At 40.1% G+C, this 13,034-nt stretch overlaps 1 protein-coding gene across 1 annotated transcript in view; it reads left to right on the top strand.

Annotated features, from left to right (window-relative positions):
* The window catches only part of LOC144309890 (ankyrin repeat domain-containing protein 26-like), a 144,449-nt gene that overhangs the window by 80,494 nt on the left and 50,921 nt on the right, over positions 1-13,034 (top strand). Inside the window, exons 18-19 of the mRNA XM_077890860.1 lie at positions 2,641-2,854; positions 4,726-4,822. Coding sequence (XP_077746986.1) covers positions 2,641-2,854; positions 4,726-4,822 — 311 coding nt within the window. The remainder of the gene's footprint in view (positions 1-2,640; positions 2,855-4,725; positions 4,823-13,034) is intronic.

Below are 13,034 nucleotides of genomic sequence, written 5' to 3'. Positions count from 1 at the left end.
TTTAGTGCCCCTGGGAGCCTGAGGGCATCTGTACCCCTTCTGGGATCCTGCCCGAGCTCCCTGCAAGCGCCTTTCCTTCCAGGAAGATTGGTAAAATTTCTGCTTCTCCAGGACTGGGCTTTCCTGTCCTGGGGGCACTAGCTGCGTGGCCTTTGCCTGGCTCCTCATGGGGGCTCCTCCCCCTTGGATGCTTTTTTATTTCTTTATGTTTTTCCGTCTTCCTACCTTGATAGAAGCGCGAACTCTTCTGACTGTAGCATTCCAGCTCTTCTCTCTTTAAATCTCAGGCCGAATTCATAGGTTTTCAGGATGATTTGAAAGTTATCTAGGTAAGTTGGTGGGGACTGGTGACTTCGGGACCCTACTTTTCTGCCATCTTGCCCCGCCTCCTTCTCTTTTTAATATATACCTCAGTGCTATAAATGGTGAGATGAGTGCTATTCTTGGAGGATTCCAGAAATTTTTAACATATTATGTTTTTATTTTCATTCAATATGTGATACTTTGTAATTTCTTTTTTCATTACTTCTTTATTCCAAGGGTTTTTAAAAGATTTTTATGTATTTGAAAGAGAAGGAGAGAGAGAGAAAGAGAGCGCATAGGCGAAGGGAGGTCCAGAGGGGTAAGCGTCCTTCCCTCTGAGTGGGAAGCCCAACATGGGGCTCAATCCCAGGACCCGGAGATCATGACCTGAGCTAAAGGCAGACACTTAATCCATTGAGCCACCTAGGTACCCAGACCCAGGGGTTATTTAGATGTGCATTATTAATCAGTTTGCAAGTATTTGAGTATTTTCCAGAGGTAGGTTTGTTCTTCATTTCTAATTTGATCACTTTGTGGTCACAGAACACACTTTCATGACTTCAATCCTTTTGACTTAACTCCCTTTATTAAGGTTTATTTTATGACCCAGAATATAATCTCTTTTGGTAAATGCTCCATGGATACTTGAGAAAGATGGTGGTGGTCAAGTCTTCTATATCCTTGATGATTTTCTGCCTATTAAAATCTCAGACTAAAATTGTAAATTTGCCTGTTTCTCTTTGCAGTTCTGTTGATTTTTGCCTTATGTATTTTGATGTTATTAATAGATTCAAAAGCATTTAGGTTTGTTATGCTTATTTGTCGACCCTTTCATCATTAACAAATGACCTTATACATCACGAGAATATATATTGCTTTGAAATCTATTTTGCCTGGCATTAATATTGCTACTCAAGCTCAGCCTTCTTTTGTCAAGTGTGAGTGTGGTATATCCTTATTTTTGTCCTTTTCACAAATTTGTGTCTTTACATTTATTTATTTATTTATTTATTTATTTTAATTTGTGTGTGTGTGTCTTTACATATAAATTGAATTTTTTATAGGCAGCCTATGGTTGTCTCTTACATTTTTATCCATTCTGACAGTCTGCCTTTTAATCGAGGCTTTTAGACCATTTTCTTTCTTTCTTTTATTTTTTGACAATTTTCATTTACTCTGATTATTGATACAGTTGATATAAATCTCTCATCCTGTTTGCTTTCCGTTTGACCTGCTTTGTTCCCATTTTCTTTGCTTTCTGCTTTCTTTTAGATTAATAAACTAATTTTTACGAGTTCAATTTATACTTATATATAAATATACACATATGTGTATGTATGGGCTTTGTTTATTACTTAACAAAGCTTAAGATTTGCTATTTTAGTGATTGCTTTAGGGTTTAAAGCATATGACTCAAGCATCACAGTCCACCTTCTTGTAGTGTTATACCACATTATATGTAGTTTAAGAAAATTCCAATAGGGAACACGTGAGTAGCTTAGTGGTTGAGCATCTACCTTTGGCTCAGGGTGTGATCCCAGGGTCCTTGTATCAAGTCCCACATCAGGCTATCTCAGGGAACCTGCTTCTCCCTCTGCCTGTGTCTCTGCCTCTCTCTCTCTCCATGTCTCTCATGAATAAATAAATAAAATCTTTTTTTAAAATTACAATAGTTTACTTCCATTTCTTCTCTCCTAGCCAGATCCTTTGTGGGTCTGTGGGATTATAGTTTTCATTCAGTTTAGAAAGGTTTCAGTCATGTTTTCTTTTCTTTTTAAAAGATTTTAAAGTTCTATTGATAATAAGATTTTATTCATTTATTTGAGAGAGAGAGCATGAGCAGGGAGAGAGGCAGAGGAAGAGGGAGAAGCAGACTCCCTACTAAGCAGGGAGCCCACCATGTGGCTTGATCCCAGGACACCAAGATCATGACCTGAGCCGAAGGCAGACACCCACCGATTGAGCCACCCAGGCACCTGGTATAATCTCTTTACGTTGAAGTTACTCAATATTTATTTCATGTATGAATGAGTTAATGTGAACATGCTCGGTCCCTTATATGCAAAAAATACTCATATTGTTTTATTTTACTTTTTAAAAGAACAAATTTGTGAGAGAGCATGAGCAGGAGATGGGGAGAGGAACAGAGAGGGAGGGAACGAGGGGGTAAAGAACCTTAAGCAGACTCTGTGCTGAGTGCAGCACCCAGTGCCAGGTTCAATCCCACAACTGTGAGATCATGACCTCAGCCAAAACCAATAATTGGATGCTTTACCACCTGACCCACCCTGATGCCTCCTGTATTTTATTTCTGTTTTTGTTTTTCCTCTGGTGTAGATTCTGTTAGCGTATTGACAATCCAGAATGCAATTCTTAAATACAAAAGATCAATAGAATTAAAAAGAAAAGACTGTGAACAACTTACAAGAAAAATTTTACAAGTGGAATATAAGGTCAATGGACTAGAACAGTTGCTATCAGAAACAAAAGAAATGAAATCTCAGTTAGAGCATCAAAAAGTGAAATGGGAACGAGAACTCTACAGTTTAAGGTATGACATCTTGGTTTTAAGGAAATATTTCAACTATTTACTTTTTTTTTTTTTTAATAGACTCCACACTCAGCGTGGGGCTTGAACTCACAACTCTGAGATCAAGAGTCACATGCTCTGTCAACTGAGCCAGCCAGGAACCCCTTGAAATACTTACTTTTATGCTGCAGATGTGTAGGAGAAGTTTTGTAATTGCTAATTTGCCTTCTGGGATTTTATAGGGAAGGAAACTCCATTAGAAATGTGAAGTATCAGAAGACGAATGGGTAAAGAAGCAGTGGTCTATGTATATACAATGGAATATTCCTCAGCCATTAGAAACGACAAATACCCACCATTTGCTTCCACGTGGGTGGAACTGGAGGGTATTATGCTGAGTGAAATAAGTCCATCGGAGAAGGACAAACATTATATGGTCTCATTCATTTGGGGAATATAAAAATTAATGAAAGGGAATAAAGGGGAAAGGAGAGAAAATGAGAGGGAAATATCAGTGAGGGTGACAGAACATGAGAGACACGTAACTCTGGGAAACGAACAAGGTGTAGTGGAAAGGGAGGTGAGTGGAGGCTGGGGTGACTGGCTGATGGGCACTAAGGGGGGGCACTTGACGGGGTGAGCACTGGGTGATATGCTGTATGTTGGCAAATTGAACTCCAATTTTTTTTTTAAAAAAAGTTGTAAAGTGTGAGATTCTTTGAAATAATACTGCAAGGTTTTAACAGTGAATACTTCTAATAATTTAATGTATATTCTAAAGCATAATTTTAATGACCATGTAGAAGTCCATCATATGTAAACCTCATTATTTAACAAATTGAATTTTGGTTGTTTTCCATTTTCCTATAGTTTAATTAATGCTATAAGGAATGTCTTTTATTTAATTCTGTTTCTACAGTCTTGGTTAATTGGAATAAATACTTTAATATAGTATTGTGTTAATGTATAAAAATATTTAGTAGAGGTCTCTGATCCATATTTTTAAATTGTTCTCAGGGAATTTTATATTATATGCCCCCCAACAGAGTGTGAAATGGCCAATTTTTCTCAAGACAGAAAAATTGGTTTATTCTTAACATATGCAGGGGTTAAAAAGTAAAATGGAAAAATGATTAATGGTTAAGTTTTTTTTTAACATTTCTCACATATATAAAGAAAATTAATTCAAAAGTCTATGCTGAAAGCACATCTTACTCTATTCTTTACTTAATTAATATGGATCCTGTGATGTTTTCAAAGGAGTTTTCAAATGATTTATAAAATACATAATGATCAACAAGGTTGAGAATATTACAGAATAAGAAACATAAAAAGCATGGGCAATAGATTTTAGGCTCCCTAGTCTAGTGCTGGATCAGAGTCATCTGCAGGTGTATGGTGTGTAAACGACATCTGCTGATGCTGTCTTACACTGAAGATCATTTTTAGAGGTACCTGTGATGTTTTGTGAAATAAAAATGTATTTCTAGTGAATTTATAAAATTGTTGATAAACAGCAACTTCTCTTTTTAATTAGTAATGAAATGATTTGTCTTAATTGAAGTGTAATTATGACTTTGTGGAGAAAAATGACAATTTTGAACCCTTTCTTAAATAATTTCAGAATTCCTTTGCTTACAACATCTCCCAGAGTTATTACTGACTAAAACTTACTAAGTTGCAAAATGCTTTCTCATTGCTTCTTTTAAACTATATATCTTTTTGAAGATATTGAAGTGATAAATTGAAAAACATGAGCCCTAGAAAGGGAAAAAAATTGAGAACAGAAAAATTTCCTTTGGATAATGAACCAACATATGTGGAACCAGATCATAAAATAAAAGTTTTATTGCTAACAAAACAAATTTTAAAATGAACACATGCATTTGCAGATTGACCTTAAAACAAGAAAAAGAAAAAAGAAGAAGTGCTGAAATTTTATATATAAATATTAAGGAGCAATTAAGAAGTAAAGAAGAGCTGAGTGAAGTAAGTCAATCATAGACAGACAAACATCATATGGTTTCACTCTATGGGGACTATAAAAATACTGAAAAGGATTATAGGGGAAAGGAGAGAAAATCAGTGGGAAAAAGTAGAGAGGGTGACAACACATTAGAGACTCCTAACTCTGAGAAATGAACAAGGGATAGTGGAAGGGGAGGTGGGCGGGGGGTGGGGAGACTGGGTGACGGTCACTGAGGGGGCATTTGACAGGTGAGCACTGGGTGTTATGCTGTATGTTGGCAAATCGAACTCCAATAACAAATATACAAAAAAAAATAGTATTCCATCATGTAATACTCTGGGCATTCTGTTCTCGCGAAAGCTGCCTCTGAACATCATTTTGCTCTTCTATAACCTAGAGACACATTTTCATTAGGATTTTGGATCTTATCATTAAAAAAAAAAAGTCAAAAGGCTTAAGAGAACTTAAAAAAAAATGTTCAAGAGTGGCCTTTTTTATAACAAGGCTTTTCATCCTCAATGAATAATTCAAATTTTAAATTAAATGACAGCAAAATGTACCATAGAGTAAAAATACAAGTAGACATAGTATTGTGAAATAAAATTTCTGTGTAAAACATTTAACTAGCTTCATCAGCATCTCAAGGAAATCTAGCTCATATTTCAACATTAAAAAATTCAAAACTGGGACACCTGGGGGCTCAGTGGGTTAAGTGTCCAACTCTTTTTATGGCTCAGGTCATGATCTCACGATCACGAGACTCCGAACCAGGTGAGGCTGGAGACTCAGATCATGAGACTCAGAACCAGAGTCTGCTGGAGATTCATTTCCCTCCCTCTCCCTCTACTCCTTTCCCCCCAGCCCATGCTCTGTGTAAAAATAAATACAATTCCATAAATCAATAAATCAATATAACATTTATCTCATTTTACCTTCCATCCCTTCATTCAAAATATATACATAGGGCATATGTGAGAGGCCAAGAATTCCAATAAGGTAGTAATTGTGGCTACAAAGATCATGGTTGCTATTAGGTTAAAATGAAATGTTTAATCTATTTGAAGCCTAACAATATGTATTATATCAAAGGGATACTATAAATAATATTGATGGAAATATACAATTACTGCCAAAAATTTACCTGATTCAAATTATTTTTTACACCCTTCAATTCCAAGTTTCGTCTTCTAAGATTAAGTTGAAGTTGTTTGATTTCAACTTCTTTACTATATTGCTCTTCTTTACTTCTTGTTTTTATAATAAATTTATTTTTTATTGGTGTTCAATTTACCAACATACAGACTAACACCCAGTGCTCATCCCGTCAAGTGCCCCCCTCAGTGCCCGTCACCCATTCACCCCCACCCCCTGCCCTCCTCCCCTTCCACCACCCCTAGTTTGTTCCATGCACATTGAAGTTCCGTGCACATTGAAGCAAATGCTGGTTATTTGTCATTTCTAGGGACTGAGTAATATTCCATTTTATATATAGACCACATCTTCTATATCCATTCATCATTTGATGGATACTCAGGCTGCATCCACCGTCTGGCTATTCTGGAAAATGCTGCTATAAACATTGGGGTGCAGGTGTCGCGGTTTTTCACTGCATCTCTATCTTTGGGGTAAATCCCGAGTGGTGCTATTGCTGGGTCATAGGGTAGCTCTATTTTTAACTCTTTGAGGAACCTCCACACAGTTTTCCATAGTGGCTGCACCAGTTCACATTCCCACCAACAGTACAAGAGGGTTCCCCTTTCTCCACCTCCTCTGCAACATTTGTTGTTTCCTGTCTTGTTAATTTTCCCCATTCTCACTGGTGTGACATGGTATCTCATTGTGGTTTTGATTTGTATTTCCCTGATGGCAAGTGATGTGGAGTGTTTTCTCATGTGCTCGTTGGCCATTTGTATGTCTTTTTTGGTGAAATTTCTGCTCATGTCTTTTGCCCATTTCATGATTGGATTGTTTCTTTGCTGTTGAGTGTACTAAGTTCTTTATAGATCTTGGATACTAGCCCTTTACCTGATAGGTCATTTGCAAATAACTTCTCCCATTCTGTAGGTTATCTTTTAGTTTTGTTGACTGTTTCTTTTGCTGTGCAGAAGATTTTTATCTTGATGAGGTCCCAATGGTTTATTTTTGCTATTGTTTCCCTTTGCCTTCATAGATCTATCTTGCAAGAAGCTGCAGTGGCCGAGTTTACAAAGGCTGTTGCCTGTGTTCTCCTCTAGGATTCTTTTTTTTTTCTTTTTTAATTTTTATTTATTTGTGATACTCACAGAGAGAGAGAGAGAGAATGAGGCAGAGACACAGGCAGAGGGAGAAGCAGGCTCCATGCACCGGGAGCCCGACGTGGGATTCGATCCTGGGTCTCCAGGATCGCGCCCTGGGCCAAAGGCAGGCGCCAAACCACTGCGCCACCCAGGGATCCCTCCTCTAGGATTCTGATGGATTCCTGTCTCACGTTTAGATCTTTCCTCCATTTTGAGTTTATCTTTGCGTGTGGTGCAAGAGAGTGGTCTAGTCTCATTCTTCTGCACGTGGCTGTCCAGTTTTCCCAGCACCATTTATTTTATTTATTTATTTTATTATTATTATTTTTTATTTATTTATGATAGTCACAGAGAGAGAGAGAGGGAGGCAAAGACATAGGCAGAGGGAGAAGCAGGCTCCACGCACCGGGAGCCTGATGTGGGATTCGATCCCGGGTCTCCAGGATCATGCCCTGGGCCAAAGGCAGGCGCCAAACCACTGCGCCACCCAGGAATCCCCCCCAGCACCATTTATTGAAGAGAGCGTCCTTTTTCCAGTGGATAGTCTTTGCTGCTTTGTCAAATATAATTTGACCATGGATTCGAGGGCCCATTTCTGGATTCTCTCTTCTGTTCTATTGATCTATTTGTCTGGTTTTGTGCCAGTACCACACTGTCTTGATGATCAAAGCTTTGTAAGACAACTTGGAATCCGGCATTGTGATGTCCCCAGCTCTGGTTTTCTTTTTCAATATTCCCCTAGCTGTTCGGGGTTTTTTCTGATTCCACACAAATCTTAAGATTATTTATTCCAGCTTTCTGAAGAAAGTGAAGAAAGTCCATGGTATGTGGATAGGAAAGCATTGAATGTAAATCGCCCTGGGTTAGCATAGACATTTTGACAATATTAATTCTTCCAATCCATGAGCATGGAATATTTTTCCATCTCTTTGTGTCTTCCTGGATTTCTTTCAGAAGTGTTCTGTAGTTGTTAGGGTATAAATCCTTTATCTCTTTGGTTAGGTTTTCCTTGGTATTGGTGGTGATCTCTCCTTTTTCATTCGTGATTTTATTAATTAGAGTCTTTTCTCCTTTGTTTTTTAAAAGGCTGGCTAATGGTTTACGTATCTTATTCTTCCTTTCAAAGAACCAACCTCTGGTTTTGTTGATCTGTTCCACAGTTCTTCTGGTCTCTATTTCATTGAGTTCTGCTCAAATCTTCACTCTCTCTGTTCTGCTTGGTGTAGGTTTTATTTACTGTTCTTTCTCCAATTCCTTTAGGTGCAAGGTTAGCTTGTGTCTTTGAAGTTTTTTTCCAATCTTTTGAGGGATGCTTGTATTGCAATGCATTTCCTGCTTAGGATTGCTTTGGCTGTATCCCAAGGATTTTGAATGGTTGTATCTTCATTTTCATTAGTTTCCATGAATCTTTTTATTTCTTCTCTAATTTTCTGGTTGACCCATTCATCTTTCAGCAGGATGGTCTTTCTCCTCCCTGTGTTTGCGTTTCTTCCAGATTTCTTCTTGTGATTGAGTTCTAGTTTCAAAGCATTGTGGTCTGAAAATATGCAGGGGACAGTCCCAATGTTTTGGTATCCGGTGGCCTATTCTGAGAAAGTTCCATGAGAAGACTATGTATTCAGTTGCTTTTGGATGTAAAGTTCTGTAAATATCTGTGAAATCCATGTGGTGTAGTGTATCATTTAAAGCTCTTGTTTCTTTGGAGATGTTGTGCTTAGAAGATCTGTCATTTGCAGAACGTGCCGTGTTTAAGTCTCCTACTACTAGTGTATTATTATCTAAGTATGCCCCTACTTTGGTTATTAATTCATTGATAGACTTGGAAGCTCCCACATTAGAAGCATAAATATTCATGATTGTTAGATCTTCTTGTTGGATAGACCCTTCAAGTATGATATAGTGTCCCTCTTCATCTCTTAACTGCAGTCTTTGGGATAAACTTTAATTTATCTGATATAAGGATGGCTACCCCTGCTTTCTTTTGAAGACCATGTGAATGGTAAATGGTTCTCCAACCTTTTATTTTCATGCTGTAGGTGTCCTTATATCTAAAATGAGTCTCTTGTAGACAGCAAATAGATGGGTCTTGATTTTTTTATCCAGTCTGAAACCCTGCGTTTTTTGATGGGATCATTTAGCCCATTCACATTCAGAGTACCTATTGAAAGATGTTAATTTACTGTCATTGTAATGTCTATTCAGTCCCTGCTTTTGTGGATTATTTCTTTGGGCTTCCTCTTTCTTTTACAGGGTCCCCATTAGTATTACTTGCAGAGCTGGTTTGGTGGTCACATATTCTTTCAGCTTCTGCCTATCTTAGAAGCTCTTTATCCTATTCTGAACCAAAGGCTCACTGGATAGAGTATTCTTGGCTGCATGTTCTTGTCATGTAGAACCCTGAATATTTCCTGCCAGCTGTTTCTGGCCTGCCAGATCTCTGTGGAGAGGTCTGCTGTTAATCTAATATTTCTCCCCATATAAGTTAGAAATCTCTTGTTTCTTGCTGTTTTAAGGACTTTCTTTTTCTTTGGAATTTGCTTGTTTCACCATTAAATGTCGAGTTCTGCTTTTTTTCCCTTCCCCTTGGTGGGGGACCTCTCTATCTCCTGGACCTGAATGCCTTTTTCCCTCCCCAAAATTAGGGAAGTTCACAGGTATGATTTGTTCAAATATCCTTTCTGGCCCTCTGGCCCTCCTGTGGAACCCCAATTATGCGTATATTTTTTCCTTCTGAGGCTCTCGATTATTTCCCTTAACTTTTCCTCATGGTCTTTTAATTGTTTTTCTGTTTTCTCTTAAGCTTTCCTCTTTGCCATCAACTTGTCTTCTGTGGCACTCACTCTTTCCTCTAACTCATTAACCCTCATTGTTAGGACCTTCAGTTTGGATTGCATCTCATTTAATTAATTTTTAATTTTGGACTAAGTAGATCAAAATTCTGCAGTCATGAAGTTTCTTTAATACTCTCTGCTTTTTTACAGAGCCACCACTAGCTTTATAATTGTGCTTTTGAATTGGCTTTCTGACATCAAATTGTAATTCAAATTCTATAAGTCTGTGGAAGAGAGTACTGTTTCTGATTCTTTTGTGGTGAGAGCTTCCTTCTAGTCATTTTGCTCACTGCAGAGTGGCTGTATGAACGGGCTGAGTCAAGAATATCAACCACAATCTAAGTCAATTTCACCTTAGATGATTGTTTTTAAACATTTCATTTATGTATTCATGAGAGACACCGAGAGAGGGGCAGAGACACAAGCAGAGGGAGAAGCAGGCTCCATGCAGGGAGCCTGATGTGGCACTTGATCCTGGGACTCCAGGATCATGCCTTGAGCTGAAGGCAGGCACTAAACCACTGAGCCACCCAAGGTTTCTTATCCTTCGATGATTCTGACTGTTCCATGACATGAAATTGAAAACGAAGAGAAGAACAAAATAACACAAAATGACCACTAAAGTGAAAAACAAATTTTAAAACCAAGTAGTAGAAAATAAAAGGCCAAGAATGCCAAGGAAGAAAAAAAGAGAAAAAAAAGCAAAGGTAAAGAGGGGAAAAAGAAAAAAAGAAGTAGAAAAATAAAATGTTGGGGGGGACTGGGACATGGTGGTGGTGATGAAGTTGTAGTGGAGGGAGAATGTAGTCTACCTGAGGGGTCCTAGGGGGTGATCCTCTTGGTCCTGGGTGTATTAAGTTCTGTATGTTAGAAGATACTGAGTCCCAAATTTCTATAAACCAGAAATACTTGTAGAGAGACCCAACATTGTTCCCCAAAACATAAATGAGATAAAAAGGGGGGCAGAATGGGAACGAAGAGAGAATATAGTCTCACAGAATGAACCAGCACGGTATACCACTTGGTTCTGGGTGCATGCTCGTCCTGTTTTAGAAGGTATTGTGCCATTGTAGAACAAAATGAGGTAGAGAAAACAAAAAAAGCACACACACACAAAACATATCTCGTCTAGCTCCCAAAATTAAGTTGAGTATGTTGAAGGGAATCTAGAAGTGGAAAATCTATCTAAGACGTGTAATTGTAAAAATATGAGTCAAAAAGGAAGAAACCTGAAAATGAAGAGGTGGCAAAATATTGTAGTTAAGGTGGGAAAAGAGAAAGAAAATTGGAAACTTACAGTCTGATATAAAAATGAGTTGTACTGGAACATGGGTGGGGGGGCGGGGAAGAGGGGTACCCTCTAGTTCTATATACTGTAGATCCCTCGACTTCCCCTGGAGCTTTCCAGCGCTGCTGGGTGGGGAACTTGCTCTTCCCCTGTCCTTCCAGCTGGTCTTCTGGGGGAGGGGCGGGCTGTGCCGATTCTCAGGTGTATGTACCTTGGGGAGCTGCCCCGCCCCCTGCTGGGTGCAGGGTCACGGGGAGCCGACCTGACCTCCCGTGAGGCCCGTGTCCCCTGGCGGCCACGCCTCTCCCAGGCACCGGGTGACACCAGGAGGGACAACCACACCGGCAGCGGCCAGGTCTCCCTGGCCCTGGAGGGCGCCCCCTGCAGTGACTCCCCCCATCTCCCAGTCCACAGGGGCCTGGATGCTCCCGGGGCAGGAGGGGCAGGAGTGTCCTCGCTGTCCTGGGCCCTCCCCGCCTCGGCCTGTCCCGGGGAGAGCAGGATCCCGGCTGTGTCCCCTGGGGTCCGGGGCCTGCGCTGCTGGAGTCTGGCTCCCGGAGCCCCTCCCGACACACCGGCTTCTCCCCGAGGCCCCGCGCAGCGCGCTCCAGCCCTTTACGGAGCTGGGCCGGTGTGGGGGGCGCTCGACCCTGCGCACTTCCTCTGTCAGTGACCCCGGAGACTGGAGGTCCCCACCCCCCACGTCCTGGCGGAGTTCCCAGCTGAGCGCCTTTCCATCCCGGAGGAATCCGGGGCGGATTTTAAAGCTCCCACTTGTCTGCTTCTCCAGGGCTGCGCTTACCCGCCTGGGAGGCTTTCCCCGCTGCAGGCCTCAGCCCGGCTCCTCCGGTGCCCCTCCCCACTTGATTCTTTTTTATTTTTTTCCGCCTCCCTACCTTGTTAGGAGCGAAAACCCTTCTCTCTGTAGCGTTCTGACTGTTCTCTCTTTAAATCTCAGTTCGGGGGGATCCCTGGGTGGCTCAGCGGTTTGGCGCCTGCCTTTGACCCAGGGCTGACCAGGGCTGAGTCCCGGGATCGAGTCCCACGTGGGGCTCCCAGCATGGAGCCTGCTTCTCCCTCCTCCTGTGTCTCTGCCTCTCTCTCTCTCTTTCTCTCTCTATCATAAATAAATAAATAAATCTTTAAAAAAAAATCTCAGGTCGGGCACTTGCCAGGGGAGGGGGGGGGCACTTGACGGGATGAGCACTGGGTGTTATACTATATGTTGGCAAATCGAGCTCCAGTAAAAAAGTAAATAAAAATCAATCATCAATCAATCTCAGGTCGAATTCGTAGGTGTTCAGGATGATTTGAAAGTTATCAAGGTAAGTTGGTGGGGCCAGGTGCTTGAGGATCCCTACTCCTCCCTCACCTTGCCCCCGCCCCACCCAAGATGGGATTCTAAACAATCACCTTTGCAAACGAAATGAGTCAGAAATGTCTCATACTAAAATGAATTCTGAGGTATTTTCTTTAGTTATTTTGAAGTACGTGTGTATGTATTTGTACGTATGTATATTTTATTTTTTGGAATTATTATTTTTCTCCATGCATGTGTATATTTCTAAAAACCAACCCTGTACATTATGGTAAGTACAGAGGATTTTAAAAGAATACATATATATTTGTGGGTGAGTGTGTGTGTATGTATATACATATATACATATGTACATACATACACATACGGGTCTATATAGGGAGGAGTGAAGTTTGTAGTCCATTCATTAATTTAAATGCATTTGTCTGCAGGTGTCAAATAGTGACATTCATAATGCCCTTATCTGAAGTAGAAGTTTTTATTATTTTGGAAAATAGTATGGAATTTATGAGCTTTCCA

Source organism: Canis aureus, unplaced genomic scaffold (assembly GCF_053574225.1).
Source record: "Canis aureus isolate CA01 unplaced genomic scaffold, VMU_Caureus_v.1.0 ptg000239l_RagTag, whole genome shotgun sequence".
In the NCBI taxonomy this organism is placed as follows: domain Eukaryota; kingdom Metazoa; phylum Chordata; class Mammalia; order Carnivora; family Canidae; genus Canis; species Canis aureus.
Note: the sequence above shows the minus strand (reverse complement) of the source record. Positions and strands in the feature narration are given on the sequence as shown.